Source organism: Dromiciops gliroides, chromosome 4, assembly GCF_019393635.1.
Source record: "Dromiciops gliroides isolate mDroGli1 chromosome 4, mDroGli1.pri, whole genome shotgun sequence".
NCBI lineage: Eukaryota > Metazoa > Chordata > Mammalia > Microbiotheria > Microbiotheriidae > Dromiciops > Dromiciops gliroides.
Window position 1 is genome coordinate 227,805,795 of NC_057864.1, and position 24,041 is coordinate 227,829,835.

General features: G+C 38.2%; 2 protein-coding genes across 2 annotated transcripts in view; both read right to left on the reverse strand.

The window, feature by feature from the left end:
- Nucleotides 1–24,041, reverse strand: part of LOC122752702 (zinc finger protein 850-like) — a 1,092,329-nt gene that overhangs the window by 633,488 nt on the left and 434,800 nt on the right.
- The window catches only part of CDRT1 (CMT1A duplicated region transcript 1), a 101,151-nt gene that overhangs the window by 22,477 nt on the left and 54,633 nt on the right, over nt 1–24,041 (reverse strand). The window contains exons 9-10 of the mRNA XM_043999584.1: nt 6,754–6,902; nt 3,791–3,933 (exon numbers count right to left, since the gene is read on the reverse strand). Of these exons, the coding sequence (XP_043855519.1) occupies nt 3,791–3,933; nt 6,754–6,902 (292 nt within the window). The remainder of the gene's footprint in view (nt 1–3,790; nt 3,934–6,753; nt 6,903–24,041) is intronic.

The window sequence follows — 24,041 nt, forward strand, 5'->3', positions numbered from 1 at the left end:
TTTGCATATTTTTTCTACTTTGTCAGGTAGCACCATGGCAACTCCTGCCTTTTCTGATTCACTTAATGCATAGTAAAAAAATTTTCTCCATCCACTTGGTTTTATTTCATGTATGTCTGGTTTTTAAATGTTGTAAGCAACAGATACTTTTTTATTACTTATTTTTTATTGTTTTCTTATCCAATCTGTCACTCTTTTATTTTATTGCATTATTAAATTCATTTATATTTTAAATTATGTGTTAAGATTAAGTGTACTCTATTTCTAATATTGATTTTCCCCTCTCTTCTTATAAACACAGTATTATATTCTTTCAGTTACTTGCTTTAACCTTTTTTTAAAAAGATAGTCCTGTTTCCACTGACTCTTTTCCCATCACCCCTGATCCCTACTTTTAATTTTTTTACACCTTTCCATTTGGGCTTTTATTAGTTCCTTTTTCTTTCCTGCCTTTATCTGGCTATATAATTCTTTCTCCTTCTTCTTCCCTCCCACCTCAGTCAAGTAGATTCCCCTTTCCTCTCCTTCCTTTCATTTAGTCCTATTCATTAGTTTTCTAAGTTTCTTTAAAAAAAAAAACACTTTCCAAAAAAAGGTTTTTTTCTCATTTTCTTCATTATCCCTCTTCTATTTCTATTTTCTCCAGACCTTCACTTTCTGATTCTTGACTCCTATAATTATTTGGTCTCTCTCTTTTCTCTGTGTCCTTCATGTTATCAATGCTTCTAAGGTATCTATTCCAAACTTTTGCCTTTAAGTGTTTTTTGCCACTGCCTAGTAGGAGTCGCCCCATGGATTACCCTTTTCCTTTGTGCCTGACTTCCAGAACAATTTCAGTTATTGAAGATGTTAGCAAGGACACTGACCCTCCCCCATCTTGTCCCTGATTTTGTAGCCCATCACTGATCTATACCCTACCCTACTTAACTTTCCCCCAACATTTGCTCAAAATCTTCTCCATGGGTTCACACTCTCCCACTCCCTCAGGTACCAGTTATCCCCAGAGGTTCCAACTCCTCACCCTCCCAAAGTACACTTTTCAAGTCCCAAATCCTCACTTAGTGTAAGGTCTTCATCTCCCTGTATAAACCTCTTCATTCATAGAAGCATTCATCAGAGGAACCCCTACCCACCATCAAAGACCTCCTTCCTCCCCTGCTTCAATCTTTCTCCCTTCTCACCCACTCTCCCAGATGTTATTCTTTTTCTGACCATACAAGTCACCTTCCCTTCATTGCTATTCCTTGTTTTGACCCTGGCTTATCACACTGTCCTCTCTGTCTCCCTGCTCCTCTACCCTACTTTATGTTCCATCCCATATTATAATGTAGTCCTACAGAAAAATATTAATTTACCTGTAGGCAGGGTGTCACCAGGTTCTGTCCATAATGCCCACTATCCACCCTTTCATTGTTGTTTCTATCAGATTTCCACCTTCACTTCTGTCTCCTTTTGTACATTTAGAAAGAAGTCTCTTAGTGGTCTCTTTTTAAGCTCTGTTGTTCTTGCTCTCATTGGCTGTTGCATTTATTCACTCCTACATTTTTGCTTTTTAGGACATTTGAGAAGCAAATAATCTCTTTCATTCTAGTTTTCTTTCTACAAGTGTTTCAAACTCTTCTTTATTATTGAATATCCATCTTTTTCATGTATGATTAGAACATCAATTGGGGAGTGACTGAACACTTGTTCAGTATATGAACACTTGTGGTATATGAATGTAATGAAACACAATTGCGCTATAAGAAATGATAAGCAGATGGATTTCAGAAAAACCTGGAAAGACTTAGATGAATTGATGCTGAGTGAAATGAGCAGAACCAATAGAACATTGTACAAAGTATCAACAACATTTTGTAATGATCAACTGTGATGGACTTGGTTCTTCTCAGCAATGCAATGATCCAATACAATAACAAAAGATTTATGGTGGAAAATGGTCTCCACATTCAGAAAAAGAACTGAATGCAGACTGAAGCATACTTTCACTTTTGTTGTTGCTTTTTTGTTATTATTGCTGTTTATTTTTTCTTGAATTTTTTTCTTCTTGTTCTTATTAATGTGCAAATATGTTTAACGTGACTGTAATGTATAACCTATATCAAATTGCTTACTGGCTACAGGAGGGAAGGGAGTGGAAGAAAAATTTGGAACTCAAAAATATCTTTACATGTAATTGATAAAAAACAAAATTAATAAATTTATATATATATATATATATATATATTAAGGGTAGGTCACCCTAGGCAGTGTCCTGAGCCCCATTACTCTTTGAACACATTATTCCATTTTCCCCTATGTTTTCTAGTGGGTAAAGAATAGTCTTGTGTTATCTAAATATCCTGTCTTTTGTATTTGAAAATCTTTCTCCTGGTGGCTTACAGAATTTGTTTTTTCTGCATTAAATTGTAAGTTTAACTACTGTGTGACTTGTAATTTGCAGCTTTCAGTGGTGGTTGTGTTTGTTCTTTCTAAAGGTGATCTATTAATTCTTCCAAATGTAATTTCATTTTCTAAGTTTAGACATTCTGGGCAGTTCTCATCTATTATTATTTTTTGGGGGGTGAGGCAATTGGGGTTAAGTGACTTGCCCAGGGTCACACAGCTAGTAAGTGTTAAGTGTCTGAGGCTGGATTTGAACTCAGGTACTCCTGACTCCAGGGCCAGTGCTCTATCCACTGTGCCATCTAGCTGCCCCAAATCTTTGGTAATTTCACTCTTCCTCCCCCATTTTCCCTATTGATCTCCTTGACTCCTTCCCCTTTGTGGTTTCATTGTGGGATAGATCTCAAAGTTTCTCACACTCCTTCCATATGAGACAATTCAGATTTTACCAATCTGCCCCAAATGACTTTTGTGTAGTCAGAACTGACCCTAGCTGGATACTTTGCTCTTCCCACATACACACCCACACAGTGTCCTGTCCTGATCCTTCTTTACCTTAGTTCTTTGGCCTGGCACCTGTAGTGTAAGAATATCTACTACACCATCCCCAAGAAGTAGTCATTGAGTTTTCAAGTGAATGTCTCTAGTAAGGGGGAGCCCACTGCTTCACAAACCAGTTCATTTCACTTTGGGGTGGTTCTAACTGGGGGAGGGGATGGATTTCTTTTTGCACAAAGTCTAAGTCTCATTTTCTCCAATTGTCATTCACTGCTCTTAGTTTTAAACCTATTGGGGACCAAGCACAACAACTCTCATTTTAATGTCATTTTAATGTCCCTCTCCCTCCCCAGTGCCACTTCTTCTCTTCCCTTAAGCTAAACATTTCCATTACTTTCTTTTCTTTTCTTTTCTTTTCTTTTTTTTTTGGTGAGGCAATTGGGGTTAAGTGACTTGTCTAGGGTCACACAGCTAGTAATTGTTAAGTGTCTGAGGCCGCATTTGAACTCAGATCCTCCTGACTCCAGGGCTGGTGCTCTATCCACTGCGCCACCTAGCTGCCCCATTTCCATTACTTTCAACCAATCTTCATATGGTATGTAATATACCATATTTCATATGGCAGAATACAATAGGAATATCACCTCCCTAGTCCTGGACACGATGACTCTTTTAACGTAGCCCAAGATCATATTAGTTTTTACAGCTTACATATCATGGTTGTATCACATATTGAGCCTACAGTCCACTAAAACCTTCAGAATACTCTTTAGTGTTCAGCCCAGATAGAGTGAACATTTAGTAGACACAAGGCTGAACTGTCCTAGAGCTTAACAACTCTGGGAAAAGGCCTTTCATTCATGTTGTGGCTTCCTTCACACAGTCTGAACTAAAGGTTGCCACCTACCTTGGATGTTTGAATGCCACGAGGCATCGCTCATATTTCCCCACCATGCTCCAGCCCATAACAAAACCATCGTTGCTTCCTGTCAGGAGGTGCCACTCATCAAAACACAGGCACTTAACTGGTCCTTCATGGCCATTGAGAGTCTATAATGAAACATGTCATGTTTTTTAGTTTTCTCTGACCATATTGTAAGCCTACAAAGGGCTATGACCACATAGCTTCTACTAAATGTGTCACAAATAAATCCTTCATGAAAATCATCATAATCACCATAAGCACAGAACTAATAGTAAGGAAACCTGAGGTGAAGTCCCATTTCTACTATCTTTCAGCTATGTGACCTTGGTTAAGGTTTTCTTAATGTCTCAGTTTTCTTATTTGGAAAATGGAGATAATCATGTTTGATTAAGGTAATTTATAACCTGTAAAATGCTACATAGATATAACATAATTAATAATTACTATTTTACTGGGGCTCATGACCTCTGGAAGACAGCTGTCTATATGCCCCATTTTTATCAGCCCTTATTTCCCATTTATTGAGCCAAAGTGATCAGAGAGGAGAACTCTTGCTGTTTCACTAATTGTGGGCCTACCCATCTTCAAATTATACCAACTCTTTGAGTTCACACCAATTTCTTGAGCATAGGACTTTACCAGGAAACAGACAATGTCACAGAATCCCAAAATGTCAGATATCTAGCTTCAGCAAATATCTGTTCCAATTTCGTATGTGACAGATGACACTGAACAGGTCTGAAAAAGGAAATGACTTGCCAAAGGTCACAGTTAGTTAGAGGTGAAGCTAGGATTAGAACACAGTTCTCAGCTCCCAGTCCTGCACTCTTTTCATTACACTATGGTTCACAATCATATGGATATAAGAATTAGGGATAGTTAGAAAATTCTTTAGGCTTCTTCAGCTATTCTAGAAATTCTTAACGTTTTTGTGTGTCATGGACTCCTGTGGCCTAAGAGCTCCTTCCTTCTCAGAATTATTCTGTTTTCAAATGCATAAAGTAAAATATATGGAAACTCAAAAGAAAAAAATTCTATTGAAATTCAGTTATTTTTTAAATTAAAAAAAAATTATGAACTCCAGGTTAAGAACCCTTGGCTTAACTCAACCTCATTTTACTATAAGACTACAGAGAAATAAAGTTTCCAATGTCTCACAGTTCATTACTGAAAAAAAAAAAAAGAACTTAGATCCAGGTCTTCTGATTCCAAGTCCATGGATCTTTCTAATACACTTTTGGTGGCATTTCATTTTTTACCATCCTGGGCCTGTTCAATAGGGAAAAGTCCAATCTGATTGCAACAGATTATACTCGTTTAATTTATTAGAACATGGTACTAAAAAAAAAGGACATATACTAGACTAGGACAAGACTAGGATCAAAGGTTCACTATTCATGTGGAACAATAAGGCAACCTCCACTAAATACCCATTAAACCTCTCAGTTGTCTCACAAACCCAAGTACTGGTCACAAGAACCTCTACCCCCTTCCCTTTACCCCAACCTCACTCTTGAAAATTAAGGAAAGAAAATTCAATGCAACCCAAATGGTAGTTCTGAAATATTGAAAGAACAAGAAGATAGCCTCTTACACATTGATTAAGTCCTCCATGGAGGATTTGTAGGAAAGCATGGACAAGAGTCAGAAAAGATGCTAAGGATCAAAAGACTGAAATCTTGCAATGGTGTCCACAGAAATGAAATCAAATGAAGTCAGAAAGTATTTATTAATGGCTTACTCTATGTCAGGCACTGTGCTAAGTGCTGTGAATACAAAGAAAGGCAAAAACCAGTTCCTCCTCTTGAAGAGCCGATAAACATCCACTAAGATTACCTTTGCTTTCACTACATTTTAAAAATGAATGATCATACAAGACAATTCCAAAGGATTCATGATGGAAAATGCTCTCCACCTCCAGAAAAAAGAACTGTGGAGTCTGAATGAAGATTGAACCATACTGTTTCTACTTTTTTTCTGTTCGAGGTTTTCCCCTTTTGTTCTGATTCTTTTTTCACATGACTAATAAAGAAATATGTTTAATGTGATTGTACACATATAACCTATATCAGATTGCTTTCTGTCTTGGGGAAGGGGGAGGGAAAAGAGGGAGAAAAATTTGTTACTCAAAATCTTATAAGAACAAATGTTGAAAACTATCTTTACATATAACTAGAAAAATATTTTTAAGATTAAAAAAATGAATAATCATTTATTTTATCACGTTCATTTCCAAATATATCTCCCTACTTCCCTATTTAGAGAATAACAAAGAATGACAATGAAATGGGGGCAGGGAAAGCAGCTTAGTAAAATTAACCAATATCCACCTGGACTGAAAGTATTGTTTGACACCCATGGACCACCACATCTCTAAAGATGGAAGAGAGATGTATTTTCTTCTTTTTTTCCAAGGCCAAGCTTGGTCATTATAGTGTTCAACTTTATTTTTTGCAACATTTTCATTCTTTTAAGTTAAAAACTGCCCACCTGCTCTCCTCATTAGGCCACTGGATATTACAAGTAATGGGTAATTATTCAACTTTTCCTCCATCCTTAGAGGGAGTTCTGCCTTCTTTAAAAGGAAAGGGAGGGCTGATGTTCTTGTATTTTAAATACAATTATCCCATAAACCTCCCTTCTTCTATGACCTCACCAAACCAAATAGGGTGAGTTTACCATCAGTCCTTACAGGATGCCTTTTATAACTTTTCAGCAAAGTTGCTCCAAACATTTATAATAAATAAACTTTGTCTATACAGAATTATTCATGGGAAGTTTAATTCAGCTTGGCCTTGTACCCTGTAAGAATGACTCCTCTATAAAGAGAAGGAAAAATATTCCCAATTTATGAATGTGAGAAGGAAATAAGGGAAAAAGGCTAGGTTACTTTGGTCTTCTAACCTCACCCAGACCGTCCCCATGACCAAATAGGTACACATTACCTTAACCAGTGTGGATGATGCTAAATGCCACACTTTCACCATGCCTTGCTCACAGCCACTCACAATGTGAGTACTGCTAATCTTTGCAGTCATGACAGGATCTTTATGTTTGAAAGTCTTTAGGCATCTCCCAGTGTTCATGTCCCACACTGAAAGAAGAAAAGAAGAAAAGGTGACCATTTAGTCAAGTCAAACACCAACTGCTGGTATTTGTTGGGGCCATCCTCTGTACTCTGAATCCTTAAAAATGAGAAAATGTCTCTGCATTTTGCTTCATCCTAAATCTATTGTAAGTTACAATTCAACAAACATTGTTGTAGTATACACAATAGTATGTTGAAATAACTAATTCAGCAACTGAAACAGCAGGGTTGGAGATAAAGGCTAGAGTATGAATACTGGCTCTGCTGTTTATTACCTTTGAGACTTCAGACAAGTCACTTAACCTCTCTGTGTCTGTTTCTGAACCTATAAAATTAGGGACTTAGATTAGATGATTAGGACTCTTCCAGTCCTAATTTTGATGCTATTAAGAGTCTTCTTTTATTTGGTAACCTAAATTCTATCCCTCCCATCCTCTATTACTACTCTGTGTATGTATATAATATTTATATAATGGTTTCTCTATATATGTATTTGGACATTGTGTATATATTACTGTTTATAAATGTATATACAGAAATATATATGACATGATATATACACATATAGTGTATGATTATATATTATTTTGTAGTATAAATAATGTTATATATCACAAAAGAATAGAATATATAACCAGTGATGTATACTATATATGTATATATCACATGTCACATGTGTTTTATATCTATGTGTGTGTATATATATATATTTATAAACAATAATATATACATACACAAGACATATAAACAGTAATATATTATTTTATAACTATGTAATATATATTAGATCAGGTAGGTGGTGCAATAGATAGAATGTCAAGCCTAGAGTCAGGAAGAATCATCCCCCTGAGTTCAAATTTGGCTGCAGACACTTAGCATCTCTATGACCCTGTTTCCCTCAGTTTCCTCATCAATAAAATGAGCTGGAGAAGGAAATGGGAGCTATGTGGTGCAGTGGATAAAGCACCAGCCCTAGATTCAGGAGGACCTGAGTTCAAATCCAACCTCAGCCACTTGACACTTGCTAGCTGTGTGACCCTGGTCAAGTCACTTAACCCTCATTGCCCCACAAAAACCCCCCAAAAAACAAAAACAAAAAGAAAACTCCAAATGGGGTCATGAAGAGTTGGACATGACTGAACAACAAAAATATTAAATATAAATAATATGTATTGTATATATATATGTATATACGTACACATATATGTAGTATCAATTTACAAATACTAATTTATAAACAGTGGGTGTGAATAGAAACAGAAATTCAAGTCTTGTTTCTGATATTTACCAGCTCTTTAAGTTACCAAACTGGATTGATAGGGTGAATTTACTTACAGCAAGTTCTTTATACCAATAAAGTCACAGATCCAGAAAGGGAAAAATATATCATTATCAACACAACTAGGCTTTTCTGGGAACACAACGAATTAGAGATAACATCTTCCTCTAACTGAGCTTTTTATTCTTATTTGGGAAATAAAACACACATAATAATATAAACATTATGTCAGTATGTGCTAGTTGTGAATGAGAGGCATAGATAGTAGTAAGTACTCCAGCAATGAAGAGCAGAGTGATCTCTGTGGGATGAGAAAGCCCTAGGAAATTTTCATGGGGTATGCCTGGAGATAGGACCTGAAAAAAATAAGATGGATAAATGGACAAGAGAGTAGGAGGGCATTGCAGGTAACAGCAACTATTGGACGGTAGTTTCTTCTACCCTCCATGGCAGTGGTGTCAAACTCAAATAGAAACAGAACCCAGCAGACTTAAAAAAACATAAATAACATTATCCATGTTATATTATGTTTTTATTTATTTTTTTAAACATTTCCCAATTACATTTTACCTGGTTGAGCTGCACTGGTGAGTTTTATGGGCTGTGTGGGGGGCATCCCCTGTATTTGGCACCTCTGTTCCATAGTATGTTTTTTTCCTATATATTTTGTATTTTTAAAAATGTTTTCCAATTACATATAAAGATAGTTTTCAAAATTTATTTTTGTAAGATTTTGAGTTTTTCTCCCACCCACCCTTCCCTCCCCACTCCTGAATTCAGCAAGCAATCTGATATAGGTTATATATTACATTCATGTTAATTCTATTTCCACATTAGTTGTTGTGAGAGAATTAGAACAAAAGGAAAAAACCACAAGAAAGAAGAAACAACAAAAACTAAAAAAAACAACATAAGTAAAATAGTATGCTTCAATCTTCATTCAGATTCTGTAGTTCTTTTACTGGATGTGAAGAGCATTTTCCATCATGAGTCTTTTGGCATTGCCTTGGGTCATTGTATTGCTGAGAAGAGCTAAGTCTATTGCAGTTGATCATCATACAATGTTGTTGATACTATGTACAATGTTCTCTTGGTTCTGCTCACTTCACTCAGCATCAGTCCACTTAAGTCTTTCCAGGTTTTTCTGAAATCTGCCTGCTCATCATTTCTTACAGCACAATCGTATTCCATTATATTCATATACCACAACTTGTTTAACCATTCCCCAATTGGTGAGCATCCCCTCAATTTCCAATTCTTTGCCACCATAAAAAAGAGCAGCTATAAATATTTTTGTACATGTTGGTCCTTTTCCCCTTTTTTATCTCTTTGGGATACAGACCTAGTAATGGTATAACTGGGTCCAAGGGTATGCGCAGTTTTATAACCTTTTAGCCATGGTTCCAAATTGTTCTCCAGAAATGGTTGGATCAGTTCACAACTCCATCAACACTGGATTCGTGTTCCAATTTTCCCACACCTTCTCCAACATTTATCATTTTCCTTTTTTGTTATTAACCAATTGGATAGGTGTGAGGTAGTACCTCAGTGTAGTTTTAATTTGCATTTCTCTAATCAATAGTGATTGAGAACATTTTTTCATATGGCTGTATATAGCTTTAATTTCTTCATCTGAAAACTACCTGTTCATAACCTTTAACCATTTCTTAATTGGGGAATATCTTGTATTCTTATATATTTGATTTAGTTCTCTATATATTTTTGAAATGAAGCCTTTATCAGAAATACTGGATGTAAAAGTTGTTTCCCAGCTTACTGCTTTGCTTCTAATTTTTGTTGCATTGGTTTTGTTTGTGCAAAACCTTTTTAATTTGATGCAATCAAAATGATCCATTTTGCATTTCATAACATTTGCATTTCATCTATGGTCATAAAGTCTTCCCCTCCCCATAGATCTGACAAATAAACTATTCCTTCCTTTTCTAATCTAGATCATGTACCCATTTTGACTTTACTTTGGTATATGGTATAAGGTCTATACCTAGTTTCTGCCATGCTATTATACAGTTTTCCCAGCAGTTTTTGTCAAATAGTGAGTTCTTCTGTTCAGAGGGCTAAAGTCTTTGGGTTTATCAAACAGGAGATTGCTATATTCATTTACTGCTGTGTTTTGTGTGCCTAACCTATTACACTGATCTACCACTCTGTTTCTTAGCCAGTACCAAACACTTTTGATGGTTGCTGATTTATAATATAGCTTTAGATCTGCTACAGCTAGGCCACCTTCCTTTGCATTTTTTCATTAATTCCCTTGATATTTTTGACCTTTTGTTCTTCCAGATGAATTTTGTTATTTTTTTTAGCTCTGTGAAATAATTTTTTCTTAGTTGATTGGTATGACACTGAATAAGTAAATTAATTTAGGTAGAATTGTCATTTTTATTATATTAGCTCAGCCTTCCCATGAGCAATTGATATTTTCCCATTTGTTTAGATCTCATTTAATTTGTGTGAAAAGTGTTTTGTAATTATGTTCATATAGTTCCTTGGTTTGTCTTGGCAAGTAGACTCCCAAATATTGTATATTTTCTACAATTATTTTAAATGGAATTTCTCTTTCTATCTCTTGCTGCTATGCTTTGTTGGTCATATATAAAAATGCTGATGACTTATGGTGGGTTTATATCCTTCAACTTTACTAAAGTTGTTTGAAGTAGTTTTTTAGTTGATTCTTTAGGATTCTCTAAGTATACCATCATATCATGTGTAAAGAGTGATAGTTTCATTTTTATTGCTCATCCTAATTATTTCAATTTCTTTTTCTTCTCTTATTGCTAAGACTAATATTTCTGGTACAATATTGAACAACAGTGGTGATAATGGACATCCTTGTTTCAGCCCTGATCTTACTGGGAACACTTCTAAATTATCCCCATTACATATAAGGCTTGCTGAATGTTTTAGATACCATTCATCATCTTAAGGAAAGTCCCTTTTATTCCTGTGCTCTCTAGTGTTTTTGATAGGTATGGGTGCTGTGTTTTGTCAAAAGCTTTCTTCGCATCTATTGAGATAATCATATGATTTCAAAATTAACTTTTGTTAATGGATTATTGATGTTGATATTGGTCAATTATGTTGATAGTTTTCCTAATATTGAACCAGCCCTGCATTCCTGGTATAAATCCCACCTGGTCATAATGTATTCTCCTGGTGACAAATTGCTCTAATCTCTTTGTTAATATTCTATTTAGAATTTTTGCATCAATATTCATTAGGGAACTTTTGCTGGGTAGTGAGGGTTAAGTGACTTGCCCAGGGTCACACAGCTAGTGTCAAGTATCTGAGGTCGGATTTGAACTCAGGTCCTCCTGAATTCAGGGCTGGTGCTTTATCCACTGCACCACCTAGCTGCCCCCTCTATAATTTTCTTTCTCTGTTTTTGCTCTTTCTGGTTTAGGTATCAGCACCATATTTGTCTTGTAAAAGGAATTTGGTAGGACTCCTTCACCTATTTTTCCAAATAATTTGTATAGAATTGGAATTAATTGTTCTTTAAATGTTTGGTCTACAATTCACTTGTAAACCCATCTGGCCCTGGAGATTTTTTCTTAGGGCATTCTTAGATGACTTGTTCATTTTCTTTTTCTAAAATGGGGCTATTCAGGTCTTTTATTTCCTCTTCTGTTAGTCTGGGCAATTTTATGTTTTTGTAAATATTCACCCAATTAATTTAGATTGTCAAATTTATCGACATATCTCTTTAAGGGGCTAAAATTCTAGCTATACTGTTTAAAATATCTAATGAGTGGTTGCCAATAAATTATAAGCTTTAGCAAGAGTTTAGATGTTTAAGCATTTATTAAGGAGAATAAGAATTTGGTGAAGAGAGAAAGGCCTAGATTCATCTATCTATCAAAGGGAGAACGCATTTTTAGCTCCACTCTCCACCAGAGTCCTCACAAAAGAAAGCAAGAGAGCCAGCCTCGCCCCTTCTTCCTCCCACAAGTAAACATCACTTCCTGACACCAAAGAAAAGCCACATGGCTTGCCCTCAGACACCTTCTCCTCATAGCAGAGCTTTCCTACAGTAAGTCTCCAGCAGATGGTGTCATTCCAATCGTTACAGTGGTGAATTCACCCTTTTCATTTTTGATAATGGTAATTTGGTTTTCTTTTTTTTTTTAATCAAATTAACCAAAAATTTATTTTATTGGAAACACGTTTGTAACCTGTGATCAGACTCTGATTTATTTCAGATCCCTTTTGGACCTGTGGTTTCTTCCATTAACAACTGCATCCTAGAATAAGTGATGTTTGAATTCCAAAAGCTATTAATAACCAGAATGGTGGGATTGGGGGCAGGGAACAACATGGAGCTATAGTTGGAATGACTGACTTTGGTGATAGATAATGATCATAGTGAAGACAGAGGAAAGGCGTAGGCCACATGATTTGGTTAACTCCTAACATCCAGTGCTTCTTCCATTCAGAAATGCTACTTCCCTTGTAAACTTATATTTCTAGGAGTTAGGCAGAACTTCAGCAAAGATGGTGATGTGAAAGATTCCAGCCCAACCCAGCTCTTCTGAAAATACTCTAAAAAAGATGAAAAAGAGAGATAGATAAAGCAATAGTATAATAAAACCAAAGGAAAACACCAGAAATTTCCTCCAGTCAGTCTGTAAATAAATAATTATTTATTAAATGCCTACCATTGGGCAACTAGGTATCACAATGGACAGAGTGCCAGGCCTGGAGTCAGAAAATCTCAGCTTTGTGAATTTAAATCTGGTCACAGACACTTACTAGCTGTGTGACTCTGGGCAAGTCACTTATTCCTGTTTGCCTTAGTTTCCTCATCCGCAAAATGAGCTAGAGAAGGAAATGGCAAACCACTCCAATATCTTTGCAAAAGAAAACCCCAAATGGGGTCACAAACAGTAAAATACAACTGAAATGACCAGACAACAGCAACAAAGCACCAACTACATGCTTTCCCCAATCAGGGAATACAAAGAAAGGCAAAAGACAGTCTCTGCCCTCAAAGAGTTCACAGTCTAATGGGGAGAAAACAAGTAAACAGATATGTACAAATGAGCTACATACAGAGAAAACAAGAAATAATTAACAAAGGGAAGATATTAAGAGGGAATTAAGAAAGATTGTGACAAGCTTCCTATAGAAGGTGAAATTTTAATTGAGACTTGAAAGGAGCCAGAGTAGCAAGGAGGCAGAAATGAGGAGGGACAACATTCTATACGTGGGAGATCACAAGTGAAAATGCCTCAGAGCCAAAGGATGGAGTCTTATTCATGGAATGGCCAGTAGGACAATGTCACTAGATCATAGATTAATAGGGGTGAGGGATGTCGGAGGGGTGGTAAAGTGTAAGAAGGCTTGAAAGATTTGGGGGCCAAGTTGTAAAAAGGCTTTGAATACCAGAGTATTTTGCATTTGATACTAGAAGTGACTAGGAGCCACTGGAATTTATTGAATTTATAGGGATAAGATGTTTGAACTGGCACATTAGGGAAATTACATTGGTGGAGTAGGGATAAAAACTTGTGGCTGATGGACCAACCAACAGGCTTTTGCAATAGTACAAGTGTGAAGTAATGAGGGCCTACATAAGGGTGGTGACAGTATCAGAGGAGAAAAGGAGTATTCTATAAATGCTTCAAAGATAAAATCAATAGGCTTTGGCAACAGATTTGATATGGAGGTAGGTGGGAATGGCATGAGTGATAGTGAAGAATGATAGTGGACTGAGGAAAGACATAAAATGCACAGACCTCCTGACACAATTACACCCAAAACATCATAAAACAACCCCTGGAGCAGCAAAACCCACAAAAATATGGGCTGAGATTATTATCCATCCAAAGACAGCTTAGAGGGGGCCATGCTGGGCTGCAAGTAGAGTCCAACCACACGATCTCCCCAACACAGTCCCCAGGCAGGCTGTGCCAGAGAAACTTACCCCCAAGCCTCTGAGTCAGCTGCAGCACTGGCATCTTCTGGAACTAAGCTTATAGTTGGGTGGGAGGACTGAACGGCTGGCCAGGGGGGTGGGAGTAGTGGAAAACACAGGGGTGTCTGTAGGACCTAAGGAGGAATTCGATTATCCCACCCCAGTGGGGAAACAGGAAGAAATCTAGAGTGGCAGGAGGCCCAGGTAGGGGAAGGATGCAGGCTCATCAAAGCTAAGATCCGCAGCACACATAGTTCTGCTGGCTGGTTAATTAGAAAGTTGGCTTGAGGTTACCTTGGGACCAGAGAACAGGCCAGGCAAGAGAAAAACCTGCCTTTCTTCAAAACCAAACACTGGGACCCTCTGAAGCTTGGGACAGTGTAGCTTGGAAGTAGGGCCCCACTGTAAGAGGGAGTTAAAAGTCAAGTAAAAGACAGCAAGATGGACAAGCAAAGAAAGTTGAGAACTATAGAAAGTTTCTTTAGTGACAAGGAAGATTGAGGTACACCCTCAGAAGAGGACAGCAACCTCAGGACTCCTACATCCAAAGCTTCCAAGAAAAATATGAATTGGTCTCAGGCTATGGAAGTGCTCAAAAGGGACTTTGAAGAGAAAGTAGGAGAGATAGAAGGAAGATTTAGAGAGGTGGAGGAAAGAATGGAAAGAGAAATGAGAGCAATGCAGGAGAGTCCTGAGAAAAAAGTCAAGAACTTGAAAATCCAAATGGAAAAGGAAATACAAAAGCTCTCAGAAGAAAATAATTGCCTAAGAATTAGGATTGAACAAATGGAAGCTAGAGACTTCATGGGAAACCAAGACACAGTAAAGCAAATCCAATTGAATAAAAAAATAGAGGGCAATATGAATATCCCCTTGGATAACAGCTGACTTGGAAAATAGATCGAGGAGAGATAATTTGAAAATTATTGGACTACCTGAAAACCATGATCAAAAAAAAAAAAAGCATTGATATCATCTTCCAAGAGATTGTCAGGGAAAATTGCCCTGATATTCTAGAAGCAGAAGGTAAAATAGAAATTAAAAGGATCTACTGATCACCTCCTGAAAGAGATCCCCCCAAAAAAACTTCCAGGAATATTATAGCCAAATTCCAGAGATCCCAGGTCAAGGAGAAAATATTGCAAGCAGTCAGAAAAAAACAATTCAAATACTGTGGAGCCACAGTAAGGATAGCACAGGATCTAGAAGCTTCTACATTAAAGGATTGGAGGGCATGGAATAAGATATTCCAGTGGGCAAAGGAATTGGGATCACAATAAAAAATCACCTACCCAGAAAAACTGAGTATAAAATCTTTCGGGGGGGGGGGAATGGGACTTCAATGAAAAAGAGAACTTTCAGGCATTTGTGATGAAAAGACCTGAACTGAATAGAAAATTTGACTTTCAAATACAAGATCCTAGAGAAGCATAAAAAGGTAAACAAGAAAAAGAAATCATTAGGTATATTAAAAGATCAAACTCTTTACATTCTACATGGGAAAATAATACTTTTAACTCATAAGAACTTTCTCAGTATTAGGGCAGCTGAAGGACTTATGAAAAGTGCAATCCATCTACAGAGAAAGAATTGGTGGTATCTGAAAACAGAATGAAGCATATTTTTTTTATAGTTCCTTAATCTGAAGTTTTGTTTTTGTCTGTTTTTTTATCTCAAACTGGCTAATGTGGAGATGTTTTCCATGACTACTCATGTATAACTTATATTGAATTGCTTCAGTTCTTGGGGATGGGGGGTGGGAAGTGAGGGAGGAAGAGAAGTTGGAACACAAAGTTTTAAAAAATTGGTATCAAAATTTGTTTTTACATGTAATTTGGAAAATAAAATTCTAAACAGAAAAATAAGAATGATAGTGAAAGATGAAACCTAAGTATCAAATCTGGGTTATTGGGAGGATGGTGGTACATGAAACAGTAATGGGGACATTTGGAAGGAGGGAGGGTTTTTAATGGGAAAGATAATGAGTTCAGTTTTGGACATTGGTGAATTCAAGATGCCTATTGAACTTCCAGTTTGAAAGTTAGTTGGAGATACAAGACTGGAGATCTGCAGAGAGATTAGGGCTGGATAAGAATCATCAACATAGATATTGTAATTGAATCCATGGGAGCTGATTTGATCACCAAGTGAAGTAATATAGAGATAGAAGAGAAGAGGAACTAGGTCAGAGCCTTTGTGGGATATATATGGTTGGTGGATGTGACCTAAATGAGGATCCAGCAAAGTGTAGGGACCAATTTTTAATTGGGGAGTGCTAGCTAAGCGGCTCTGCAATATTGGGGCAAGGAAGGAGACCGGCAGCCTCCCTCAAAACAGAACAAGATTTATTTTAACAAGAACGAACTTTAAAAAACCACACAAACAGGATCAGTAGGATCAAGGGAAAGGAAATAAAATGGGGATAGGGAAATTATAATACCTGAAAAAATATCACCGCCCAGGAATCAGCTGAAAATACGCAACAGAATGCCTGTCGCTTTCCAGCTTCCACCTAGAATGCCCAATTCTCCTCCCCCAAACCTAGAAACACCCCACACAGTCCCAGCCAATAGGATGGCCACTCTGACAGTCACATGATTGCCCTCACTAGGCTTCCAATCATTATAATTTTGCCAGGCCCACGTAGGCGTCAGCGAGTGGTGATGACGTGAGGAGCCCTGGCAACGGCTACAACCAGTGAGTGGAGCACCGTATGGTTTGCGGAGCCCCAGGCCAGTGTGCACCGAGGCATAAAAACCTCAAATAACAATTAATTCTTTACAAAAGGAAACTGAGGAGCAGTCAAATAGTAGGAGGAAAAGCAGGAGAGAATATCAGGGAGAAGAGCATAAACTGCCAGTGTCAAAGGCAACAGAGAGGTAAAAAAGAATGAAGATTGAAAAAAAAGATTGGATTTGGCAATTAGGACTTCATTCATTGGTAACTGTGGAAAGTAGTTTTGGTCAAATCATGACATCAGAAGCCAGATTGTAAGAAGTTAAGGAGTGAGAGGAAAAGAAGTGGAGGCATATATTGATGATAGCCTTCTCAAGGAATTAAGTCACAAAGTGAAGAGACATAGGAAAATAGTGGGGATGGCAGGACTGCATAAAGAAAGAGGCAGAAACCTTCTAGTATTCTGATCAGAGGTGTAGTAGGGGAGTCAGAAGCCAAAAAGAACTCTGGTAAACTTGACCAGAAACCAGTAGTATCTCAGCCCTAGCACATTGGAGATACAGAATGGAATAAAGTCAACTACTGGTAGATGATTATGTAAGGAGAGGCAGGACTGAGGTGCTTAGGCAGCCCACATTTAGGGTGACATATATATGTGTATATGTGTATGTATGTATGTATGTATATGTATATGTATATGTATATGTATATGTATATGTATATGTATATGTATATGTATATGTATTTAGGGTCCATAACAAGGGACAAAGTCAACTACTGCTTGTAAAAAAATATTAATAAGTGCTAATCTGAAAAACTTATCTGAAAAATTATAACTGGCAGTAAGTCCTACTGTAGTCGCCATTCAATGTTAAAATTATATTAACTGGACCTAATCTGTGAACTCCTGGCTGGCTGACTGGCTATCTGACTGCTTTTAATTTAATATGGAAAGAGCAAATTGTGAGGCTCCCCCTCCCCCACTGCCTCTCCCAGCCTGATAAGCAAAAGCCTTTTTTTCAATTAAAGCAAATACCAGGGTTTATTGAGGTGAATAAACTTAAAGATAAGGATAACAAAAGTAAAATATAATCTGACTCTGTTTTAACTTTCTCCATAGCTTCCCCTCTCCTTTCACTGTCTGCCCCCCAGGCTATATAACCCATCTTTGTCCTCCTAAAACCCGGCTGACCACACCCACACACACCAAGCTAATTCGCTGGTACCCTAGAGCAGGCAGAGCCCCGTGCCAGGCATGCCAGGAGCTGGGGGCTGGGCGGAGGAAACTGGCGTGCCTGAAGCCTCCCGGCTGAGCCAAGCATGGGCTGGGTGTGGCAAGCGAGGCTTAAGTGCCTGGGTCAGTTTTGAGGAGAGCAGTTGCGCTAGGGGAGGGATGGCCCGTTTGGGGCACCCAAGGCTAGTTTTAGCTTACAGTACCCCCTTTGCTTTGACAAGAAACACGGGGTGTTTCCTTGATGAAGCAGAAAAACAACAGACTATCATAACCTATGCTAATAACAATATAGAAAAGGAAAATTTTGTCCAGGGGGCAATCCCTCATGGACTCGTGCTTTGACAATGTCTACAGAGGGAAGGTCTCTGCAGAAAATACACATTGCAGATGCTGTAAATAGGAAGAAACATGTCCATTTAAAGTCCTTAAAATCTTGTCTTCGAAGGAGGGTTGAGATATCATCAGGGGAATTGGATTCTGGTCTCTGGTTGTCTCTGGATACTTTTACTTCTTCAGCTATTGAACTGCTACATTTTCACTAATCTTTAGTATAGCATTGTTAGGATGTTCAAATTAAACAATGAAAGTTCTTCAAAATATAACTCATGGGGCAGCTAGATGGTGCAGTGGTTAAAGCGCTGGCCCTGGATTCAGGAGTACCTGAGTTCAAATCCAGCCTCAGACACTTGACACTTACTAGCTGTGTGACTGTGGGCAAGTCACTTAACCCCCATTGCCTAAAAAAAAATATATATATATATAACTCATATGGGGGCAGCTAGGTGGCGCAGTGGATAAAGCACTGGCCCTGGAGTCAGGAGTACCTGAGTTCAAATCCAGCCTCAGACACTTGACACTTACTAGCTGTGTGACCTTGGGCAAGTCACTTAACCCCCATTGCCCCACAAAAACAAAAACAAAACACAAATAAACAAAAAAAAATATAACTCATATAGAACAAATTTAAACTTGACACATACAGCATATTACAATCCCCCCTTTGGAGGATACTTATACCCATAAGCAATACAAAATTGAGACAGTTATGACATTAATAACACTTTTTACCACCATATGTCTGGATCAAGGCCAAATTCAGTAATGTGTCCATAATGACACCTGAAAATGTTATGGAAAGGTTACCATACCACATCTTGTGGTTCATAGACATCCAGTAATTATGCTAGGCCTCAGGTGGATGGATTCTAACCATGCCACCAGACTGAATGAAAAAACCAAGTTAAATTAAACCAGGTACATATGCTGGAGCTTTCATGATACCAGGCCATTTTTGGAGTGAGAGATGTGCCCTACATAGATGCTATTATCAGCAAGCTATGAACTTACTGAATGTATTTGGACTAAGGGAATCCCGCCTCCAGATTTCATTGAATGGCTGTTCTCTCAGCCTCAATCAGGGCATTTTACCTATACCTGTCTCTCCTCCTGTTGTACATACATTCTCTCTAGGGCCTGCATTGTGGAGTTGAACCATCTCCATCAAGCTCAGTGTAAGAGCAATTAGTCTCTGAAATGGTAAGTTTCCACAATTCATAAATCTCATATTAATTTCACCAAAGATAATATGATGGTAAAAATGCATGTTATGCTGCATAATTTAGGACATACTTGTAATATCTACAATAATTCCAAACCATATCCAGAGTATACATAGTCACAATGACATAAATGATAAAAGAATATAAATGGCTGATAATATTAAACATTATTGTAGAATCTTCATTAGACAAGTAAACCACATCATCTTGTCCATGAACTCTCTATCTAGTACAATGACAATAACAGATACTTGAAGTGATAAACAAATTATCAAAAGGAACTAAAACACAATTTATCAAAAGAACTAAAACAACAGCAAGACTCAATATGTTCATTAATTGTCTTACAAATCAAGCAATAGGGTTCAATAACCCTTTCTAGAAGTTAGAGCCATATGCTCTTGGTGGAGAAGTTCTTCACCTACAAACGGTGCAGGTGGAAGAAAATGGTGAGTACCGAAATGGGGCCAAGCAAGAGCAGGAGCAGCAATACCAGCGGGCCAGGGCTGCGGGGAACACGAGGGTAAGACAACCGGGACATGGTGCTGACGACTGCTTAGATTCTGCTATAGCTGAAAGATGCTGGGAATCCAGCTGCAAAGATACTTGGACAGGGTTTTTTGTTAGAGCTATAAGAGGCTTAGTAATTACACCAAAAGAGGGTATCCATTGTCTGTAATACCTAGCTGCTCCCAGAATGGCCCTTAGCTGCTTCTTAGTTAATTCTGCCACTCTTTGGGCTTTATCTGAGGCTCCTACCACATTTAAAGATCCAGTAGCATTTCATCCAGGGTCTGGTTTAGTCATTAAGACTGATTTAGAGGCTCCTGCATACAATAAACAATCATAATTTGTGTCCCTAACTTTAAGGGTTACATGGGGTTTGTTACTCTGGAGAGGAGAATGGATTGGTATAAGAGGATTAACATATTCAGGGTATGGAAGAATAAAACTTTCAGTATCTATTGTCCATTCCTCCCCTATACACCATCATTTCTCTATATCTCTCTGATCTGTACCCCTTTGAGACAGTCTGTGACTGTTCTCATTTTGCTCCTTTATATCTCTCTGAAAAGGCTTATAACTGTTTTGACTCTGCCTCTCTGTATTTCCCTGAAAAGATCTATATCTATTTTGATTCCGCTTGTAATAAGGCCTATAATTGCCCTGATTCTGTTCTTCTGTACCTTCCTGATAGAGTCTATGATTATTCTGGTAATAAGGCCTGTAATTGCCTTGGTTGTTTCCTCTCTGGTAAAAATTTCCATGATTATTCCTATTTCCACTGAAAAAATCTTTAAGGCTCTCAGTCATTACCTGCCTCAGTTCCTGCTTTCTAATTCTACATTCTCTCAACAAGTATCCTTGTTTTTCACAATATTGACACATTTTAGGGGTTCTGTGCTGATTTTTAAATGCTTGATCTGAGAGTGCTGGTGCTAGAATGCTTCTGTGGGTATATTTCGCAGCATCCTGCATGGGGGCTTCTGCTGACCTGATTTTAAAGACTGGTCAAAATCTGTTTCTGAGTTCAGGTCATTTCTAGCAGAGGGAGCTTTACAATCCTTTCTTTCTCTCCAGTATTGTATAAGAAAATATCATGCTATAATATTATAATAGAGAGAAGAAAAATTACAGTTGCTAGAGCTATTATTGTATTGCCACAGTAAGGCTCAAAATTAATCAAAATGCTCCCAGTAATATTAAAAATGGCCTCAGTGGAGAAGATAGACATTATGCAGTCCCAGAATACACCAATGAAAAAAGGCAAGAGGTAAAAAAAAATATTCTGTCATAGTACAGTTTAAACGCTAAGGCTTGAGGGGTTTACATGCCTGGGTCAATTTCGAGGAGAGCAGTTGCGCTGGGAGAGGGGCAGCCCATTCAGGGTGCCTAAGGCTAATTTTAGGTTACATGTGCCAGTCCTAAAAGACAGAGACAGCCAAAGCACCCAGCTAGGCAATGCTGCAGGAGTTTTAAAGTCAATTTGACTTCTGCTATCCTGGTAGTGCTATACCAGGAACAAGAGCCAACTCCTGGTAAGTAGGTCCAAGGACCCAAAGAAGGGGCAAAAGGAAGTAATGTGCCTCAGTGTCCTCCAGGAAGACTAAAGCCAGAACAATCTTCATTATCTACTTGGGGCCTGAGAAGGTCACACCAAGCAACAAAGCCAGCCCTAAAGGGAAAGAAGATAGAGATGAGACTGAGGTGCATGTAGATGCACAAGGAAAAAAGATATGGAGATAGAGTTGAGATCATCACCTTCATTGAACCAGCAGGAGACAGAAGCAAAAGTTAGTGGTAAAAAAAGGTCAGATCTAGGCCCTAACCATAATTGTGATAGGGCAATGGTAGCATCATTGAGACTGCATTAGAGATAGGACCAAGATCTAGACATTTCATTCAGAAGTACAAGAATGGATAGAGTTTATCCTGGAACAAAGTTCAGTTTAGGAGCTAAGTCTAGAGACATAAGTGAACAGGAGAAAATGCCTAATACAATGAAGAAATACTCTGTGGTCAAAGAAGTCAACCCAAAAGACAGAAACTCTCCAATAAGTACAAGTATAATCTCAGGGGGAAAAACATTAGCTTGGCTATAGCAACTCCAAAAGTAGGTAGAAAAAATGAAGCAAGAGGTTAAAAAAATGAAATTGGATTTCTTAAAGAAAAAATTAGGCAGAGCCAAGATGACGGAGAGGAAGCAGCAAGCTGCCTGAGTTCTCCTTCTGTTCCCTCAAAAAGAACATTAAATCAAGCCTCTGGACAAATTCTGAAACTACAGAACCTGCAAAGAAATAGAGAGACACAGTCTTCCAACCAGAGATAATTTAGAAGACTTCAGGAAAAGGTCGGTCTGACTCAGGCAAAAGGGAGGCCCAGCGAAGGGCAGCAGCCCAGTGTTGGGGGGGGGTCTGGGCAAGTCAGCAGGAGCTGCAGGCCACAGCCGAACAACTGAGGCCCCTGGAACCTGGCTCAAAAATCTGGTGGCCAAGAAGGACAGTGGAAAAACCTACCTGCACCGGCCAGGAGGGCAGGTTGCCAGCTGTAGGGCCACGAACAGGAAAAGCAGGATCGGGCAGCTGGCTGAGTGCGCTCAGACAGGAAGTGCAGGGGGGCAAACTGCACACACTATAAAGGCCTCAGAGTAAAAAGCCGGTCACACTGCACCTATACCCCTGCACAAGGAGCCCAAAACAGGGATCCTGGTGCCCCCAGAGCAGACCTCAACTTAAAAAATAAATAAATAAGCTGCAATAGTGAGTAAGAAGCAAAAAAGAGCCCTCTCCATTGAGAGCTTCTGTATCCATAGGGAAGAAGCCAATGCAAACTCAGATGAGGACAATACCCTCAAATTGTCTACATGTGAAGCCTCCCGAGGGAAGGTGAATTGGTCTCAAGAACAAAAAGCCTTCCTGGAAGGGCTCAAAAAAGGATTTTAAAAATCAATTGAGAGAGGTAGAAGAAAAAATGGGGAGAGAAATGAAAGCAAAACAAGAAAACTATGAAAAAAGAATCAGCAGCTTGGAAAAGGAAGAACAAAGATTGACTAGCCAAATGGAAAAAAAAAGTACATAATTTCACTGAAGAAAACAATGCCTTAAAAAATTCATTTGGCCAAATGGGAAAAAAAGTGCATAATCTTACTGAAGAAAACAATGCCTTAAAAATTAAAATTGGACAGTTGGAAAATAAGGAATCCATGAGACACCAGGAATCACTCAAGCAGAATCAAAAGAATGAAAAAATAGAAGAAAATGTGAAATACCTCATTGGAAAGACAACTGATCTGGAAAACAGATCCAGGAGAGACAATTTGAGAATCATTGGACCAGAAAAAGAATCTAGACACCATATTCCAGGAAATTATTAAGGAGAACTGCCCTGATATCATAGAATCAGAGGATAAAATCATCATTGAAAGAATCCACTGATCACCTCCTGAAAGAGACCCCAAAAGGAAAACTCCAAGGAATATTGTAGCCAAATTCCAGAATTATCAGGTGAAGGAGAAAATACTCCAAGCAGCCAGAAAGAAGCAATTTAAATATCATGGAGCCACAGTCAGGATTGCTCAGGACCTGGCAGCTTCAACATTAAAGGACCGCAAGGCTTGGAATATGATATTCCAGAAGGCAAAGGAGCTTGGATTGCAGCTGTGAAATTTAAAATTGGATATTAGATCATAAATCTCCCCTACTTAACTTTTCCCTTAATTTATCTCCCAGACTAGTAAATGGAAGCTTCTGGTTTTCTAGATAGAGCCTTTATTGTATATAAGGTGTTGTTGATTAGAAGGATAGGAAAGTAGAAATACAGTAGAAATCGTCTTAAATCTAGGCTTAGTCTATATTTCTTATAAAAACTCACCAAACCAAAAAAGGCCACCTTTGGAGTGAGGGAGACCGTCTGTGCTGCGCCGCCAGGAGTCCCGCCAAGCAGGCAAAAAGGCCTCTTCCGT